The sequence below is a fragment of the Saimiri boliviensis genome, chromosome 1 (assembly GCF_048565385.1).
Source record: "Saimiri boliviensis isolate mSaiBol1 chromosome 1, mSaiBol1.pri, whole genome shotgun sequence".
NCBI lineage: Eukaryota > Metazoa > Chordata > Mammalia > Primates > Cebidae > Saimiri > Saimiri boliviensis.
This window is the reverse complement of record NC_133449.1, coordinates 253,149,779-253,171,091: the sequence shown is the minus strand read 5'-3', so window position 1 is coordinate 253,171,091 and position 21,313 is coordinate 253,149,779. Positions and strand designations below refer to the sequence as shown.

General features: G+C 42.4%; 1 protein-coding gene and 1 pseudogene across 1 annotated transcript in view; both read right to left on the bottom strand.

Moving 5' to 3' along the window:
* LOC104651026 (small ubiquitin-related modifier 3 pseudogene) overlaps positions 1 to 18,672 on the bottom strand; it is a 108,458-nt pseudogene extending 89,786 nt beyond the window's left edge.
* The window catches only part of ARL15 (ARF like GTPase 15), a 434,430-nt gene extending 414,227 nt beyond the window's left edge, over positions 1 to 20,203 (bottom strand). The window contains exon 1 of the mRNA XM_003925863.4: positions 20,121 to 20,203. Coding sequence (XP_003925912.1) covers positions 20,121 to 20,168 — 48 coding nt within the window. The 5' untranslated portion in view covers positions 20,169 to 20,203. The remainder of the gene's footprint in view (positions 1 to 20,120) is intronic.
* Between the last annotated feature and the right edge of the window lie 1,110 nt (positions 20,204 to 21,313).

The window sequence follows — 21,313 nt, the reverse complement described above, 5'->3', positions numbered from 1 at the left end:
TATTTAATATTTTTAATGTTGTTATAATGATAGGCATCTACTTTGCCATGCATTGTCCATTAGGCACTTAGGAGAAAAATTAGTTAGAATCATAAAGAAAATTACATTTATTCAATTCTCCAGAATTTGGATTCATATTCCATTCCCTCTGTCCCATTCCTTTTTGATATAATTAAATGAACACAACTTTTCAGCACTTTCGACTAAAACCTTAGAAATCATTGTTTAGGGATTCTTTCCTTGAATTTATCTTTTTAAGCCACTTCCTTGGTCACGATACCTACATTGTCAAACCTATGTTTGAAATCGAAATATTCAAACGGCCAAGCTCTTTTACTGAATCAGTACTTCCATATTAACTTTAAGAAACCATTATACTGCCAGGAATAAGCTGGTCCAACAACCATTTAAAGGTTCAAAAAATTTTCTACTTGCTTATTAATTAAACAATCTGGACTTTTCCTTTTGCTTTTGTGACCATGGAGGGAAAAGAAAGGTAAGCTTTGGGGTTAGACAAACCTGGCTTTATACCATTTTAGAAGTCACTTTAGAAAACGCATCCACCCTGAACTTCAAGAAGTGGTCCTCAGATGAGAAAACAGACAGTCCTTGGTTTCCATGGGGGATTGGTTCCTGGACCCTCTGCAGATACTAAAATCTGTGGATGCTCAAGTTCCTGTATAAAATGCTGTGATACTTGCATATAACCTACACATATCCACCTGTATAATTTAAATCATCTCTAGATTACTTATAATACTTAATATAATGTAAATGTTGTACAATTTTTAGACTGTATTTTTTATTTTGCATTATTTTTATTATCCTACTGTTATTTCTTTGTTCAAATATTTCCAATTTACAGTTCACTGAATCTGCAGATCTAGAACCGCAGATACAGAGGGCTAACTATAATACTACTAAAGCTACTAACTCTGTTGGATCAAATATGCAAGCATGAGGTGCTTAGCAAAAGGGAAGATATTTTCTCACACGTAGTGAATCCAAAGCCAAGCCACCCACATCTACTACTAATATGTGGATGAGTCTCCTGAACAGCGCCCCCTAATTTCCACCTGATCCCTCTATAATCCATCCTCCACTCAGCAGCCAGAGCAAGTTTTCAACATGCAAATCTGGAGCTATCACCTTCTGCTTAAAACTATTTAATAGTTTAAGAGCAATCTTAACAGAAACCCAACTCCCAACCCCAACATCCCCAGGCCCTACGGAATCTTACTGGGCTCCCCTGGGGCTTGGGTTCAGAGCCAATTTCTTTGGGTCACTCTTCAGCATCTGATACTCCAAGCTCTGAGATTCCTGTAAGCAGCTATACCACTGTCTCATACTTGCTAAAGACAATAGCCCCAATCAATAAGCACGGGGAACTACTTGTGGTTTTCTGTAAGTCCCAGGGATCCCTGTGCCCAAGTCAGGTGATATGATCTACCTACTTTTGTCCCCAGGGACTCACCCTATTTCCCCTTTCTTTTTCAAGGGACACCACCTTTTCCTAAGTCTTGTAGATTTTCTCCTTACCCCTATCCCTAAAGCCTGGCTGCCAAGTGGCACAAGCCCTCCCTACCTCCCTTGCCATTGATGTCCTCACTTCTCCAAAGGTGTGCGCACTGGCCCTTCTTAATGAATGGGTTTAAGTGCTAAGGACTAAAGGGAACAGACAGATATGTGAAGGTTGATGTAAAAATCTAACAATTAAAGGCAGTATACTCATTGCCTATGTTTCTGACATGTGTTTCTGACATGCAAGCGCTGCAACTCCGGCCCTCCACCTGCTACCAGCAAGTAGATGCCTCCCAAGTGCCCTCTTTACTCTCAAACCAGAAGGTAGAATCACAACCCATGAACAAGGTGAGCTATAGCCCCTCGTAAGCCCCACTCCTTTCAAATGAGTAGTTTGCATTTCTGAGGGCAGAGTTCCTATTCAGGCATTCCATTATGATAGTGAATAATGTCTACTAACCATACCTATGGAAATTGAGTAGAACCATGCACAATTCAATGTAATAGGATGGCCTAATCTTATAAGTCACAAGAGAAGAAAAAAAAAGGCATTTACTAAGGTTCTATTATGCACTAGGTATTTTTATACTGTCATCTCACTCAGCACTCACAATTAGAGCAATGAGGGTATTTCCAGGTCTGATTGACATATGAAAAAAACTAAAGGATATTAGCCTGAGGCTAGTAAGTGGCAGAACTTAGGCTACCTAAGTCTAATTCTAAACCAATGCTTTTCCAACTCTGCAACCCCACGCCGGGTTGCAAAGAGATAGTCAGATATTCAATAAATACTTTTAAGTGAATATTGAATTTTAATTAGAGACTGAAATGAGATACATTGTATCCAAATGTACTGTATATAAAATTTTAACACACTGGGAACCACCCACACATAACTCGTGCTGCCAGAGTAACGGGGTGGGAGGAGAGATCACGCCTCATGATAAAACCTATGTTCTGCCTTCTGACTCAAGAGCTACTTTCCAATCTGTAACATTTGCAACTATGATTCTGTTGGAATCCTGTTTTTCCTTGATGCTACACCAAAATGAGAACAAAATGCAGAATTAAATAAACTATTTGATAAGCCTTCAGTTCTCAACCATGTCTAAATGCAGATTTTGTGTTCATCAAAACAGTTTCATTGTCCTCCCTGACAATATATAAGTAAATATCATAAATATAGGCTTGTAAAAAGTCAAATAGAATAATATATCACTTGTTTAATAGTCCTGCATAAAATTAGTTGGAAAAAAGAATTCCACTGCCTAAACAAAAAGAAAACAAATGTGAATTTCTCCCCTAGACCACAGTATTTTCTTAAATAACTTCTAGTAAAGTGAAGAGAGATTGCCTGATACATTAGGAACCTGACCAACCTAGAAACAAGGAAAAAGCTGGAAGGAACTTTGCATCTACTTCAACCTCTCACTCAGTGCATAAACCCCTTTCTATGATGCCCCTAACACGCAGGTAACCAGCTTCTGTTCTGTCATTTCCTACTCAAGGAATGGAACAAATCTTAAGAGAATATTTCCTTACCTGAACCAATACCTGGCCTTCGTACGATCTTGACCTGCTCAGATCCATAGAAGACTTTATACTCTTCAAATAACTAAAGCTATTGATCATATAATCTTTTTTTTTTTTTTTTTTTTTTTGAGACAAAGTCTCATTCTATCACCAGGCTGGAGTACAGTGGTGTAAACTCGGCTCACTGCAACCTCCAGCTCCTGGGTTCAAGCAATTCTGCCTCAGCCTCCCAAGTAACTAGGACTACAAGCAAGTGCCACCACGCCCAGCTAATTTTTGTATTTTTAGTAGAGATGGGGTTTCACCATGTTGGGCAGGCTGGTCTTGAACTCCTAAACTCATGTGATCCGCCTGCCTCAGCCTCCCAACGTGTCTTGCTCTTCTTTAATGGTTCTCCCCAAAGTCCAAAAGCCAAAACTCCAATGCCAATGAAAAGTATAATGCAATACTGCCTCTATTCTTTGAGGAGGTAAATCCTATTCTACTAACCCAGTGACTGGCAAATTACAATCTGTGGGCAAATCCAGTCCACTGCCTGGTTTTGACAATAAAGTTTTGTTGAAACACAGCCACACTCATCTGCCTACCTATTATCTATAGCTGCTTTCAAACTACTAAGGCAGAGTTCAGTAGTTGAAACAAAGACTGTATGACCTTCAAAGCCAAAATATTAACTTGCTGACTTTTTTCAGTAAAAGTTGTCCACCCTGTTCTAGGCCATCATCCGGGGTTTTCTCCACAAGCAAGGAAGAATATTACATTCAGTTTTACAGGCTACAGACTCAGTAGTTACAAGAGTCATTCCTGTATTATTTGGGATGCTCAAATGCTTGCCAAACATTAAGCTTGCAATAAGTATCTGTTGAGTAAGAAAGGTCAGAAAAAGAAAGATGGAGGTTAGGAAGAAGGGAAGGTAGGGCTTTTCTTCTCTAACCTGAAATCCACCCTTACACAATGCTTTAAAACCTGACAGATCCTTGTCTTGCTGCAAGAGATTTTAACACAGGGCTGCACAGCAGAATTAAAATTGAGGACCTAAAGTGACAATGTCTCATTTCAGACAAATAAACACTGATTAAAATGTCATTTAGTAAAACAAAAGTCCTTGTTAATTTTGAAAGCACAGGGAAATCCTACCCATACTTAAGTCTTAGAAGCTTATGTATTTGTTATTGTTGCTCCTGCTTGTTGTTTTACTATCACTCACTGCAATTATATAAAGCAACTGGGATAAATAGTCTTTCCCTCAAATGAACTCTTAAGCACTCTGGATTTGGGGAAATAGAAAAGAATTGTTTTAAGACAGACAAGGAAAAGACTGAATCACCCATGAGCTTACTATAAATCTTGATTCTCCATGTCCTTCATGTTTTAATAATCATTCATTTTTATGAAGGTTTATTCAAGACAACCTTTGTAGAAAGAATTAAAATAGGCATCACATCTTGCACAGCTTTTATAATTTCAACTTTTTAAGCCACTTGTTTCATTATACTTGTGTTCTCTTACAAAGAATCTGATGTGAAGAATTTTTGAATTACCAACACAAGATCTTTTTCAACATGGAATCAAAATTTTTACTGAGTCCATTTTATGAAACTATTCCAAGTGAATATTAAGCTTACATAATTAATTATTTAGGATAAAACAGTAAGAACTCAGAAGACATGAAATGGAAAATATTCACCTATGGGTATTAACAAAGATCCCCAGTATAGTTAGGCATTCTCCCCAAAAAATGACATAATGAAACTAAAACATCACTAGCACAGGAATCTCAGAATGCAGAAAAATCACAGCCCGCATCCACAGAAATAGTAAAGAGGGGCTGCACTCCAGGCTCAAAAAGTAATGCTACCCACAGCCCATCGCCACGTCCACAGGGAACTTGAAAGAGCAGGAAATGCAAAGAAAACCTCTGAGCAATCCAGTGATCCTACCTAAATGACCCAAGCTTCTAAACACACATAAAAATCCCAAAAAAAAATCATAGGAGAAAGTATGTTACACTGAAAAAAACATTACTGGTGAACAACATAAAATATATATTTCTATATAAAATGAAACAGAGAGAAATCCAATAATCACAAGACGTTTTCTACTCTAGCCCAGTGACTTGAAAAAAGAACCAGCCACATTCAGGAAACATTCAAAATGACCAAGAATAGCAATATTACCCAGTAAATCGAGTGACTTGAATAAAGAACTAGCCACATTCAGGAAACATTCAAAATGACCCAAAACAGCAACATTAACAACAAATCATCCCAATGCTCCTTCCTCTACCATACACTGTCTCTCAGGAAACATTCATAAAGGAGGAAGGGATAAAAGAGCTGATCAATAAATTACATGCTCTGCTTCTCAAAAGCAGAAACTTGACTTTCAAATGGTTTGACTCCAATGAAACAGGAACTGAAGCCTCCAAACAATAACCGAATTCCAGAGTAGCACCTCAGAAAACTCACCTACTCAGTTCAAAGTGAGTCAGCTCATGTGGCCAAACTTAGGTAACAGCTGTAAGCAGAATTGGCCTGAGGAGAGATGTGGGCCACTCTATTCCCTGCCAGGACCTTTCACCCTGTAAATCAGAAATAGCCACCACTTAAAACACCAGCAAGCAGCTGCAGTGTCTTTAACCCAGTTACCCTACCCTACACTATGCTTATTAGGCAGAGGCAGGGAGATTTTCGAAAAGGCTGGTATGGGGAAAATGAATCGAAATGGAGTAAAATATTTTTGGTGACAACAGTATCATAAGTCCTTGTTTTATATACAAAGTGCTAATTCAATGTCAGCAAACACTTTTGTAGTACTTACAGGATTAGGCTCTCTTTTAAATGCTTTATAGATAATATTAACTCAATTCTGTGAGGTAGGTATTTAATACTATTATTATACCCGCTTTGCATACAAGGAAACCCCGGCACTGAGACTGCAGAGCAGGAAAATCACAGAGCTAGAATGCAAATGCAGGCAGTCTGGCTCTGCCCCTAACCATTACTATGTGTGGCATCTCAGTCCAACTAAATATTTACTTAGTACCTGTAGTGTGTACTTGTGCCAGGCTCTGGGCATATTAAGAAGCCTGCAACCCAGCCCTGCCCTGTGCCACAATGAGCTCTGTCCTATAATAGAGACGGGAACAAAGGCGCCATATGCAGGAGCATGGCTAGCACATTAGGCACCTCTGTGCCAGTTCACAATGAGGATCTGGGCAAGGTAAGCCAGAGCTGAATTTCAGCCTCACTTGCCCCCTTGGCCAGGCACTTCTGTGCAGTGAAAGGTTCCATTCCATTTTTTGCAGTGAAAGGTTAGAAGAAGAGAAGGTTTAAATAACTAGAAGAGAGAAAACTAAAAATTATTTCTACATTACTATGCTCCTTGATCATTTTAATTAGATAGAAATCAGGATTATAGAGTCCATTTAGGCTTTACTAGCAATGCATCCAGATTACTATACAATTGTTCCAGACATAACATATGAGGGCTAACTTCACAAGCTGCCCTGACAAAATAGCCCTAAGCAGGGTGCCCACAACAAAACACACTCCTGGCTCCAACAGCGACCAGATTTCAGTCCTGTTGGAAAGGCCTTGGCATGGGCCATCTTCATTAGCTTCTGGACTTAGCACTTCAAACTGCCAATTCTCTGCCCTGGGAACCTGAAACCCCAGGGACCCCTCCACAGAAATCCAGCCTTGTGACAGATCCAGACAGCAACTGAGTCCCTTGAGGGGGGTCCAGTCTGCCCATTCATCAGGAGCCAGAACTCCTGTGGAAGTGTAACCCTCTTAATAGAAAGAAAATAGGCTGAGAGTCTTAAGAATCTAGTAATTGAGCTGTGGGTTTAGTAATCTGAATGAGGACCCTCAGTAGCACAATCAACTTGAGTCTAATCTTCTCCCAACTCCCTAAACCCAGGAACTGCTAGATGAATTAAAATCTTTCCTATTAAGGTCATCCTTATCGTACACTGCGCTGTGCCTCCGTTCCAATGAACCCATCTCACGCTAGTACCTGCCCTGCCCAGCCTTTCCACAATACCCTCTGCCACAGTGGTGGTGGTGCATTAACTCTGCAGTCCTACTTAGGAAGGAGGGCTTTCGAGGCAGATTTCTTGGGTTTAAATCCCAGCCCTGCCACTTAACTTGCTGTATTTTCTTAAACAAGTTCCTTATTCTTTCTGCATCTCAGTTTTGACATCTGAAAAATTGAGATGATACTGCTAGTATCTACCTCACAGAGTTGCTGTAAGGATTCAATAAGTAAAGCCCTTAGAAAGTACCTGCCGATATACATACTGTGAGTGCTTTTTTGCTATTTTGACGAACAAGAAGAGGCAGGAAAGGAGGAAGTAACAAGCACTAATTTGTATTATTTCAGTTACTCTTCGCAGCAAATCCAAGCAAATCCTCTTACTGTCCCCATTCTACAAATGAGAAAAGTGAGGCACTGAGAAGGCAACTCACTTGCCAGTTACACAAAATAGTTGGTGAAGCCACCCTCCTCTACTCTTAGGCTACGAACGCCCCTCCCCGACTCCTTTCAAAACTCAGGACAATCCACTCTATTTAGTGTCCTCTCCTGCTCCTTGTTAATGATGTCAACAAAGCATGCCTCATTCACTAAGGATTTCTGATATCTGGCTCAGGCTTTCACTCAAACACAAGCCCTGCTCTAGTCCTGGTGACTTCCTCATGCATAAGGATGATCTATCTGCAACTCTGGCTGTATTTCCTCTGCTGCCTCGTGACCTCCCCATCTTTTACCTGCTGCCAGCCACAGCCACACCCTGGGGCCTGTTCTTGAAGAGTCTACCTCTGCAGTCTTCGATTCGCACCCCAATTGTCTGACCACATTGAACCTTCTTTCCCTCTAGTTTTCTGACTTGTTACTCCCTACAACATTTACAGTTCAGTCTCATCAAGACCACCAGTCCCTTCCATCTCCTGCTTTCTATATGCCCTTCCTTCCTTTCCAATAACTCAGATCTCTAGCAATTCAGTTTCTTACCATTGTACTAAGTTCCCACTCCCCATTGTCCACCCATGGATTCACCCTAGATTAGGAAAAACCCTAACCCTTACCAATCTAACTGCCCACCTTCTTAAAACTACACCTAGACAGTTACAACGGCTACAAGGAAAGAAAAAATGAATCACACGACCATCTAAGTGTGAACCATTAAGTCACGGTCTGTGACTTCAGCACCACACAACAACCAACGCTCTGTGTCCCTGGTCATCCTCGGCCCCCACTCTTCACTGCAGCTTCTTCAATCCTCCTCAGCTAAAACCCCTACCTGACCACATTTCAGTCACACTTGGCAAAATGACCTTACCTTCCACTTCACCAGCACTGTGCCATCCCTTGTCCCATTTAAGGAAAGCCACCCCCAACCTTCCTGCCCCTCCAGTTCCAGCCCTTTCTCCTCTCTTTCCTGGTGAATGTCTCACAAAACATTCACTGGGGCAGCATCAGTTCCTCATTTCCCACTCCTCCAATAATCAGCACCCCAACAAGCCCACAACAGCCCTCTGGCCAAAGTCACCACTGACATGAATTGAGTGGTCATTTTTCAGTCATTGTCTTCCATGATCTCTGGTCAACGTTTAACAAAATTGGCCACTTTCTCCTTCTGGGAAGTCTCTATCCTCAGCCTGCTTGACATCACACTCTGGACTTCCTTCTAATCTCTCAGTTCTCCTTCTCCCAGGCTCCTCTTCTCGGTTGTTGTCGTTGGGTTTTGGAGTTTTTTTTTTTTGTTTTTTGTTTTTTATTTTCGTTTTTTGTTTTGAGATGGGGTCTTGTTCTGTCACCCTGGCTAGAGCGCGGTGGCACAATCGCCGCTCATTAAAGCCTCCATATCCCAGTTTCAGGTGATCCTCCTGCCTCAGCCTCCCAAGTAGCTGGGGCCACCGGTGCATGCCACCCCTGAGGCATAGCCACCATGACTATTTAATTTTTTTTGTAGAAACAGGGGTCTCACTATGTTGCCTAGTCTGTTCTCAAACTCCTGGCCCCAAGTCATCTGCCGTCTTGGCCTCCAAATGTGCTGAGATTACAGGCACAAGCCCCCATGCCTGGCTGCCAAGTTCCTCTTTGGTTTCTTTACTTTTGGTGATCCCATGAAAGCTGCACGTGTACTACACGCCGGCAGTGGCTGAGGCCATTGGCATCCTCGAGTCTTTTCCTTTCCCACACAACTGAACCTTCGTGCACAGCCATGTAAGTGGTTGTGAATGTGAGCTCAGACATTAGCCAGGCCTAGGTTCAAATTCTGGCTCCACCATGTCTTAGGCACAACACTTAATTTCTCTGAGCTTTAGTTTTCTAATCTCTAAAATGATAATAGTAAATATATAGCATATGAAAAATACTGAGCACTGTGACTCCTGCAAAATGATATTAATAATATAGTATCGTATACAGCATGTAACAATAAATGTTAGGTATCAGTTTTAACTGTATCTCCAAACCTCACCCCTGAGTTTTCATTTATTTATGTGAAATCTCAAGTTGAATCACTGCACAAGCAGTTCAAACTCAGTCACTCTGAAATCAAACTTCCCACTTTCCCATCGAACCTGCTATTTCTTTAGTGTTGCAGACCACAGTGCAAGACCCCATTACCCACCTCAATACCTACTCCAAAATTCTTCATGCCCCAAAATTCTTCACCCTTCCTCCCACCAAGAGCTATATCTCTCTCCTGCCCTGGAACCTAACAATGCCTTTTTGACTATCATGATAAAAAGAACACAGTAAAAGTGACACTGCATCACTGTTCAGGATTGGGTAGAAAAGACCAGGCAGTTTCTGCCAGTTTCTCTTGGTACATTTGCTCTGTAAGCCTTCAGCCTCAATATGAGAAGTCTAGCAATCTTGAGGTCATCACACAGAAAGACCACATGAAGAGAGATGCCCCAGGAGGCCACCCTTGTCCAGCACTCAGCTATTGCAATAGACCCAGCCCAGATGCCAGGCATGTATTTGAAGCCTTGAGGTGACCCCAGCCTCCATCTGATAACAACTTCATGAGGGATAGTGAACAAGGACTGCCTAGTTGAACTCAGTCAACCTGAGATTCACCAGGAAAACACACTGTTATTGTGTTAAACTATTGTTTTAAGGTGTTCATTACTCAGTAATAGATAACCAGAACAATGCTCAAACCAAAAACCTAAGAATTACCCCAGAGATCTATTCTATTGTCATCTTCCAGATCCAATTACAAAATTCTGGCAATTCTTAAATGTTGCTTAAATCCATCTACATTTCTGCATTGTTCCTGCCCCTTCTTAATTGTGAACACTATCATCTCATTTCTGGATCAGGGCATCATCTTCCTAACTAGTCTTGCTCCAGTCTGCCCTCCCTTTCCAATGCTTCTCTGCAGACAGATCTGATCCTGTCATTGCTGGCAAACTTTTTTGTTTGTTTGTTTGTTGTTTTTGAGACAAAGTCTCACTCTGTCTGAGACTAGAGTGCAATGGCACGATCTTGGCTCACTGCAAATTCCACCTCCCGGGTTCAAGTGATTGATTTTCTTGCCTCAGCCTCCCAAGCAGCTGGGATTATAGGAGCACACCGTGACGCATGGCTGATTTTTGTATTTTTAGTAGAGACAGGGTTTCACCATGTTAGCTAGGCTGGTCTTGAACTCCTGACCTCAGGTGATCCACCCACCTTGGCCTTGCAAAGTACTGAGATTACAGATGTGATCCACCATGCCCTGCCTGCAGGCAAACTTCCCATGACCCTAGCTGGGCTCTGCAGCTTCATGTCTAGCACTGCTCCAAACCTTGCTCCAAAAACGCAAAACCCCTGAAGTTCCTTGGTCATGGGGTTCCTCACCCCCAAATCTCTGCACAACTATTCCTTCCTCCTGGCTCTGGCCCTGCCGGTCATTGGGCCAACTTTACTCAGCTTCAATGTTGCAGATGTTAAAAGACTCCTATGGGAAGTTCTCTTGGCCCTGAATTCTAGGTTAGGTTCCCTTTCTTGTGCTACTCCAGTCCTCTTTATTTCCCTCCAGATAGACTATGCTACTCCAGAATGTAATCGCTTATTTTTCATTGTACAGGAACATAAGTACCTTGAGGGCAGGCCAACGTCTTATTCACTCAACATTTTTTTTAGGGAAAAAAGCAAATTTGAAAAAGACAAGGGCATTATGTTACAATTTTGGTAAAATTCTTAAAGCACACAAAACGTTACTATATATAGTTTACACCCACATGCATATATGATAAAAAGCCAAAAACATACATGAGACCGTTACCCACTACACTCAGTTGTCACCACTGAGAAGGGTGGAGGAGGAAGCATGCAGGGAACCTGTCTTTAGTTTCATTTAAAAATCACCAGAGTTTTGAAGTCAAAAATGGCATAATGTTAATCCTGTTCAATCAGAAAGGCAGGTAAACAGAAGTCTGTTTTTTGTTTGTTCATTTTTTAGAAGTCTGTTATATTATTTGTGGCACTTTTCTGAATGCTTAAAATAATTCATAACTAGAAATAAAACTTTGACAGAATTCTATTTCTGTTTAGCTCCTGACTCCATGTCTACACTGATTAGGAACAGGTATAGTCCTCCCATGCCTCAGTCAATGGTCGTGGAATGCCTCCAGATGGTCATTCCCTTCCCCAAGAGAGAGAAAGGCCAGAGAAGCAGCTCTCATGTTAAAAAAAAAAAAAAAAAAAAAAAAAAAAAAACCCAGGGGAATCCCTCTTGGAGAGACATGGACACAATTACTAGGATAAGTTCTCAACTCAAAGTAGCAGTCCAGAGGTCAAAACAGTTCCCAGCAAATCTAGGTAAAGAGGAACTTGATACATGAGATTAGCTTGCAAATGCAACTTTTCACATGGTGAGTTACTATCAAAATCATGTAGGAGTGTTTGGCTCTGTGAGCCAAAGGGGAGAACACCTACGTTCATGCACAGTGAAGGAGAGAGTGGGTAGTCAATGAAAGCAAAATCAGTGAGCAAACTCCCACCTCAAACAAAAACCCACACAACTTCCCTAGTGGGAGCTGCACTGTCACTGAGTTCCCAGGGGGCCTCTCACAAGCAACCAGGTGATAGAAACAATCAAGTGATCCCCCAATTTCCAGAATTGTTATCTATGGTTCACACAGTCTCTCTCACTCATCCTTTCAACAATTATTAATTATATTAGGTAAGCAGCACCAAAGAATGCTCACAGCCATGGGCTTAGAATCAGACAAGCTCATATCCTGACCCTGACCCTGACCCTCCAATGGTTATGCAATTCTGGGCAATACTCAACCTTTCAGAGCCTCAACTTTCGTCTTTTCTAAGTTGCTATGTCTTTGTAAGTCAGCAATCCTGGTTAACAGGACTGTTGAGAGGATTACATTAGGTGATCCAAGTAAAACACTCTGCAGTGTAAATGGTACACAGCCCTGTATTTACCAGGCACTATATTAGATTCCAGTAATAAAATGGTGACTAAGTTGCTCAGGGAACCAGCAATGATTCAGGTCACAGACCCAGATGCCAGCCATGTATTTAGCACTAGAAATCTGAAATGGACATATAAATTGTGGGGCCCAGTGCAAAACGAAAATGCAAAGTACCTGTTCTAAAATTAAGATGTTTTTCAAGATGGTGACCAAACAGCAGTAAACCAAGCACGGGGCTCTTCTGAACCCAGCGGTTGCACGCCTGGAAAGCCAGCTCTGCTAAAAGTAGATGTGCCTAGGTGCTTTGCAGACACTCAGAAAATGAGGGTGAGCCAGAACTGGGTGTCTTAGACACATCCAAATACCTGGGGCATTCAGGGAGATGCCAGGGAAAAGCCAGAACATAATACAGGGGGCTGCAGGATCCAAAATAAAAGCCCTTCAATAATTTAATTTGTGGGAAGTATCAGAGACAATTTCAATTTCTTGTCATCTACAGTAGTTATGAGACCTTCCCTAACAAGCCTTCCTTCTCTTTAGTCTACCTTAGAAATAAATCCTTTATAAAGTTAATACCATCAGGAGATTTTGCCCACCTGAACTCCATAAGTAACAGGCTGCTTATGGCCTAGTGTATACTGGGAACAGCCCCACTTCCCAGACAGCATGTGTCAAAGGAACATAACATAGTCTCAGTACCTCTTCAAAAGAAATGGGGCTGGGCATGGTGGCTCACGCCTGTTATCCCAGCACTTTGGGAAGCCAAGGTAGGTGGATCACTTGAGGTCAGGTGATTGAGACCAGCCTGGACAACAGGATGAAACCCTGTCTCTACCAAAAAATACAAAAACTAACCATGCACCTGCAGTGCCAGCTACTCAGGAGGCTGAGGTGGGAGAATTGCTTGAACATGGGAGGCAGAGCAAGTTGCAGTGAGCCAAGATCATGCCACTGCACTCCAGCCTGGTTGACAGAGTGAGACCCTGTCTCAAAAAAAAAAAAAAGAAAGAAAGAAAGAAAGAAAGAAAGAAAAGAAAGAAACTGGGGCTTGGGCCAGGTAGGAATGTGCCCCTGAAAGTAATACTAGGGGGTTGAGTAAGGAGGTTACCTGGAAATTTATATGTGATCACTTCATGAAACATTAGATGCTGAAGATCACCTCAATGACCATGACCAGGGTAAGGACGTTGTAAGGTGGGAGTTCCCAGCACACAACATAGTTCTCTTCCTAGCCAGCCTTCTCTGTAACAATCACTTGGCAGAGTCCTTGGGGACAAGGGAGCATCAGCCAGCCTGCTGATGGCCACTGCTTTCTTTAACTTAGCAGTGGTCAAGGACCACTCTTCTGTACTTGTTTACTTAAGAAGCAGTATAGTAAACATTTCAAGAGCATCCCAACAGCTTTAACAACAAACTGCCTGAGCCAATGCCCAGCACGAGGGAACTACCCCTAGGTGGAAGGCAATGAAGGAGGAGTGCCCTGGGGCCACAAGCGAGGTTCAACTACTTGCTAGCTGTGTGAACTTGAGGAAACTACACAACCTTCCTGAGTCTCAGTTTAATGCCATTACACATGCAAAGCACTTACAACATTGTCTAGTACAGAGTAAGTATTCAATAAATGTTAACTGATTTTGCCATCCTAATTATAACTCACATATTTATCTCCCCTACCCCCTACCCCAGCACTGCCCACATGCCAACAAGCATGTGGCTTAGGCATCTTTCAGAATGCAAGCCTCTGGAGGGCATGAGTCAACGTCCTTATGTGTCCTCTCCTAGGGCTCATACTGTTAGACTGGAGCAACAGAAGTTTAGGAACCAGACTGAACGCCTTTGTAGAAAAGTTCCTACCTAATGGTATACATTTCCTCAAAACATTTTTGCTATGTTAACTCCTTATATGGTAGATTTGTTTATTGTGCTCAGATAACTTTTATCGTATAAATTACTAAGAAAGGAATATTTACTATGTCTGCCTAATCCAGGCGACATTCAGACTAAAAAGTGTTTGACCTATATTATTACTTTATAGTCAGTCATAACAAATACAACTTACAATGTTCATAGATATTGAGGTTTAAAAACAATGTGCTTATTTATCAGTAAAGCAATTCACAGATAACTGAACATCACATGAAATCAAATGTACTCTCACTCCTCTTTTCAAGTAGGATCCTTCACAATTTAGTAGTGCCTATGGGCTCTACCCTTCATAGCATATCATGGGTTTCTGTTGGTGGTTTGTTAGTTGGTTTTTATTCTGCAAATGGTGAGAGACTTGGGATGATCTACCCGACCCAATTCTCTCACCAGATCTTGTCCACTGACACATACATTTTTATGATGGCAGATGCAGCCTAAAACCAAGAAACTAAATAAGTCAAGTCCACCAGTCTACACAAAAAAGTCTTATTAAACTAACCTTATCAAATTTAATCTTATTAAATTCCAAACACAGGGCAGGCACGGTGGCTCATGCCTGAAATCCCAGCACCTTAGGAGGCGGAGGTGGGTGCATCACTTGAGATCAGGAGTTCGAGACCACCCTGGCCAACATGGCAAAACCCCATCTCTACTAAACATACAAAAATTAGCTGGGCATGGTGGTGAGTGCCTGTAATCCCAGCTACTCAGGAGGCTAAGACAGGAGAATCTCTTGAATCCAGGAAGCAGAAGTTGCAGTGAACCGAGATTGCACCATTACACTCCAGCCTGGGTAACAAGGGCAAAACTCTGGTCTAAAAAACAAAAAAAATCCCAAACACAGTATAGTAGTTTCCCTTCATCCATGGGGAATATATTCCAAGACACAGTGGATATCTAAAACCACAGACAGTTCTGAGCTATCACAGAACTAACTAACATGGCACATAGCACACTATATCTTTTCCTATAAACACACACCTATGATAAAGTTTAATATGTAACTTAGGTGTAGTAAGTGATTAATAATAACTAACAATAAAACTGAGCAATTAAAACAATATACTGTAATAAAAGTTATGTGAATGTGGTGCCTCTCTCTCTCAAAATATCTTATTGTACCATACTCACCTATTCTGAGACCTCGGTGGACCACGGTTAAGTGAAACCTTGAAAAGTGAAACTGTGGATGGGAGGGTGGGAGCTACTATATACAAATGCAATGAATATTAATTGACAATTAGCATGCCAGACTAATCAACCACTTTTACTTGTTGCATTTTCAAGTCTAAGTTTACATTCTAGCTCACAATAAAACAAACACATAAAACAAGAGAAAAGCAAGGAAGTACATCAGAAGCTACCTCTTCCCCTATATGCACTTAACCTGTCCTGCTGCAGGCTCCTATAGAGCCACTTGCCTGCCAGCCCTGCAGCCACAGAGAATATTACAGCTGAGTGCTCATCCCCCATGACTTCCAGGGCCATGCACAAAGTAGGGGCTCCATAAATATTTGTTGAATAGATAAATTAAAATATTCTAATGGATTTTCTTTTCATAGCTTTTAAAAAGTTCTTAAAAGAGTCTTGTGACTTCCTGCTTGTTTACAAACCCCAGTATTTCTATAAATTGAGACTAGTTTAAATGCCAGGTCAATACTCACCACTAAGGAGTAACAGTCATTCTACAGGAGGTATAAAAGTAACATCAGCAACATAATCACAATACATTAACTTTTTTTTTTTTTTTTTTTTTGTCTTGAGACTGAGTCTTTCTATGTTGCCCAGGCTGGAATGCAGTAGCATGATCTTGGCTCACTGCAACCTCTGCCTCCCAGGTTCAAGCGATTTTCCTACCTCAGCCTCCCGAGTAGCTGGGATTACAGGTATGCACCACCACGCCTGCTTATAAAAAATTAGAAAAAATATAATTTTTATATTTTGAGTAGAGATGGGGTTTCGCCATGTCAGCCGGGCTAGTCTTGAACTCCTGACCTAAGGTAATCAGCCTGCCTCAGCCTCCCAAAGTGCCGGGATTACAGGCTTGAGCCCCCTCGCCCAGCCACATAATACATTTACATTTTATATTTGAAAAGCAATGTACTGTTTACAAATGGCTTTCCCTCCACTACCTCATTTAATCACCGCAGGTATTAAACAGAGTACAACCGATTCTACCACTGTTGTTTTAATGGCACAGAGGGAAAAAAGGTGAATTCCAGATCAATCATCACATGAGTCAAAACAGAAAATTTTGAACTGAAAGGAATCTAGAAGCTGATCTTGTAAATCTCCCAGGAAAACTCAATAAATACGTTTTTCTCTTTCATTTTAACCTATTTTCTCCTACCTTATTCAAAAAGCTCTGCACATTGTGTTACTAGTTCTACCTATCAGGAGAAAGAGTAAGATGCTGATACTGCCTGTTGGGACAGCAGCTAAATGTTTACCCAGAGACCCAGCAGATATAAACATGGCTTTTAAACCCCATCATGGAAAGGGGAAAAGGTGTGGGCCCTTCAAGGAAGATTCACTCATCAACTGGAAAACAGAGATTTTTATGTTTCAATTGCCACCCCAGCTGAATGGATTATATCTTGATCATCTTCAAGTTAAGAGCAAAAGGATACATTCTGCATTCCCCAGAACAAAACACCTAATCCAAACAGATTTTATCTTGTCTGTTTAAAAATCGGTGGAAAAAAAGTAGAATTTTCCTTTCCATTTCATATTCGTCTGACTCAACAAATAAAATATCGGGCCCTAACTATTAATACATGCCAGAAACCAAGTCAGGCACCGCACCAGGTGATACATCTAGTTGTTTAGGATTAGCAAATTACTGTCTCCCTCAACTGAAATCAGTAAAACCCTGTCTTAAAGTGCTATCCTCATCCCTCACCTTGATTGTCAGTTCTGAGAACACTTAAGAAATCAACAGCGACCTGGAAGATCAGTAGAGCTTCTTCATGTTTTAATATCTCAATCCTATTAAAAGGGTTAATCCTGTTTTAAAAAATAGCACCTCCACCTTTCTCTCCTCTCTTCCTTTTCACTCTCCTCCAAATAAAAAGGTTAAGTGATGACATTCAGCCCAAAGAACAATGAACAATACACACACACACACACACACACACACACACACACACACACACACAGCTGTCTCTTCCAGTTTCCAACAGGAACAACAAAAGAAAGTCAAATACTGGTTAAAAACAAATGACACACACCACCATTCTTGTTAAGTGCGTGGAAGGGGCACTTACTCTAATCCATTCAGCAAAACCTAAAGTCAGACTTGGAATGAAAGGAGCATTTTTTTTTTCCTGCAAGATAAGCAAAAGAACTCGGGAATTATTTTTTAAAAAATAAGATGCCAGATGCAAATAAGTTGATGTTTATTTTCCAGAAATACGACTTTTAATAAACACCACACAAAGAGTATTCATAAGCAAACAATCAGTCCAAAAGGCAGGAAGAGAAGAATTTTATGTGGCACATCATTTTCTCTGAAAGTCTAAATGCAAAAGGTAAAGACAAAAGGCCACCTCAGGAGGGCTAGTTTTTTTTGTTTTGAGATGGTTTTTCTGTTGGTTTCCATCCATTTTAATGCTAAGGAACTTTCTTAAATCTTTTCACAGGGGACACTTGGCACATTCATAAAAACTAAACTGTTTCCTGTAAGATTTCTCTTCTCACCTCCAAAGAGTAACCAGTGATTTTTATGGGGTTGGTCACTGCACTTGTGAATTTTAAATGCATAAAGTGGCAAAATAATGATTTTTTTAAAACACAAAAGCAAAACTAAGATGTATGGCAGGTAAAACTTTTAAAAAGGCCAAGTCAAATTTGGGGCCTGCTGATTTTGACACAAAGCTGTTAGTAAATTGGCAAAGAAATTAATCTGCTTTTAAGGTAACCTTGAGCCCTGAAGCATTCATCCACTCACCTTTAGACTATGCCTATCTAGAGGTTAACCTGAATAATTAACCAGTTACCAATACTGTTTCACTAAGTATTTTGATAGGTTTGGCACCTCAAAGACAGCTTTGTGATGCAATTTATAAATTTAAAACACATCCAGTAAACAAGGAAAATAATAAAATGTCAGAACCACCTGATTTTCTTTTTTAAGAACTATTTAAGTATTCAAAATTAGCTTTTAGTAGCACAGGTAATGTCACCCTTTCCTACTTGGTAATTATCCCAACAAACTTTGGCTTTAATTTAGGCAAACTGCAAGACAAAACCTTGTATTGTATTTTATAAGACAAATTACAAATTAAATCAGTTATTTAACGGAGAAAGTAATCTTCTGGAGACTTTGGCAGCTCTCTTAACTTACAGGGCACCTTACATTGTGAAGAGTGTCCATAATCAGATAACCCCCTTAACCAGCTACAGTAGCAGGCGGATAATATCCCCTTATCACAAAGATAAAGGAAGTTACTGCCATCAACAAATGAACAAAAAAACAGAACTTGAACTCAGAATTTTAGACAGCTCCATTCAGAAGGCCATGAGTTAACTGCAATCACCATCCTTCCCCATAAGACCATAAGCTCTGAAGCATTAGGAGAAACACGTTTCTTTATGTGTATTCAAATAAGCCCAAACATACAGATGACAGTACAAAGCCGGTCCTTGTCCAGCGTTTCTTGACCATCAAAGAATGCACAGGCTTTCTCAGCACAGCCTGAAGTGTAATTCCTAGAAGGCACTGGCAAATCTCTGCCAGGCCAATCTGCAGTCGAAAACCGAGCGCATGTGTCCAACAAGATGACAGGAGGGTCAATGTTTCTAACCGTCTACCTCAGCTCTGCATGGCAATAGCGGTTCTGCCCAACGTGGTAAACACAGTAATCGTACAGGATCGAACACAGTCCCTGTAAATGAGGATCCTCTTAACCGAAAACAAGCAGCTCTGGGGAAATAAAATTTCTGCAACAAAACATGGTGATCGCATAATTCCACAAAGACACACACAGAAGTCCATTTTTAAAATGATGTTCGGTCCCAGCACTGGGCTGACACTTTTCCCACCTAAACTTCTCAGCACAAGCCTGGCCTAAACACACAGCCGGGTTCCAATCTGTGCACGGTGCACCATGACCGGAATGGTGGGGCAATACCTGTCCCTACTCAGTCCTGTTCGGGCCAGCCTGCTAGGTAGTTTAGACCCGTGTACTTTATGGTAATGTGCTTTTAAAACCCCGCCACGACAGAGGTCATAGCTTTAGAGATTTAATAGCAGTCAAATGACCAGGGCTGCTGGGCACTTAGAGAGCCATTCTGGTTATGGCTCTTTAATAGCACCTGGAGTTCTGCTCCAGAAAGAGCGGAAAACTCCCGCTCCCTCGGAAAGAAAGTCCTCTGCGGAGCGCGCAGAGGGAAGCGAGGAAGCCGACCGCGGGCAGGGGACGCGCCGCCGCGGCCGCCCCCGGCTCTCCAGCAGCCCCAGCGCGACCCTCGCCCCGCAGCCGTCCTGGCCCGGGCCGCGCCTTTACCTGTCAGCTCCACCACCCTGTTGCCCTGGAGGCTGCGCCTCCGAGTCCAGGGCACTGCTTCCGAGCTGGCTGCGGGAGAAAGAACCCCAGAGGCACCCCATCCCAAAGAAAGAAAGCAAAAAGGCTGCTCCTCAAGGCAGGGGGCCATCGGGCATGAGGAGATCCGAAAGGCGACCAGCCACCCCTGCCCCGCACCTACCAGATAATCCATGTACAGAAACGCCTCAGTTATCCGGAGATCAGACATTCGGCAGCCTAAAGCATCCGGAACGGCTCCGAACCCGGAAAAAAAAGCAGCGTCTCTGGCTGCGGGCGAGCAGCTCCTGAAAGAGCCAGCAACAGCGAAAATACCCGAGAGCAGCCGACTAGCCGGAGATTACACAAGGGGCGCGGCGATTGGCCGGGCGGGCGGGCAGAAGGAAAGAAGCGTGCTCATTGGCTGCGGCGCCTATAAAAGGCAGGCCCCTGCGGGTGGCAGGAGAGAAGCGCGGGAGCGGTGGGGGCGTATGTTCCTGTGTACTGGGCGGAGGGGCGGAGGGGCGGAGGGGCGGAGGGGCCGAGGGGCGGGGGCGGGGGCGGGGATGTTGCAAGCGGAAGAAAGAGCCAAAAGAGCGGACAATGGGCTGGTGCTACCGCCGCCGGAGCTTTATGTGCTTCCACTGCTTCCCAGTTGGGTACAGCGGAGCCGACCTCGAAGTTCCCGGGCCAGAGAGCCTTGGTGTCCCCGCCCACCCCCCAGTAGGAAGCGAGCGCTGTAACGTGGGAGGCGTGGTCGCCACTGACACTTTAAGGCTCTTCCCCGAGAGCCTTCCTAAAGGCTCTGCCGCCACGAGACGGCACCACCGGGCAAGAAGTGTGTAGAAGGGTACTTCGTAAACAGGCAATCCTGTGCTCATCTTAGGTGCAGAAAGAGCCTCTGCACTCTTATCACTTGAAACTAAGACGGACGATTCCAGCCAGGTGACCCTGAGGGTACCCACAGCACCCCCCCTCTCCCGCCGCCGCCGCCGGTGGCGCAGCCAAAGGTGACTCAGGAACCGCCCTTCCAAACCCTGTGTAGAACGCAGAACAGTCCTCAGAGAACTCGCTTTCCTGCACGTAAAAAGGAAAAGAAAAACATTAAAGGACTCGCAGTAGTCACTTGTACTTCCCAAACACACGGAAAGAAGTTGATCAGTTGTTTGCATGCTTGGAGCCAAATTACACTCAGCACAAATCCAATGCCCTGATTCAAATGAGCAATAGAAAGAAGCTCTCTGCAAAAGACACAAGTAACAATATTTGTGACCCGTTATTATTTTAAGAGATAAAAACATCGATAGGCAGATGCATGTGGGACTTGGGCATTTCCTGGTAAGGTCAATATCGCATTAAGCTAGTGGAGTTGGGCAG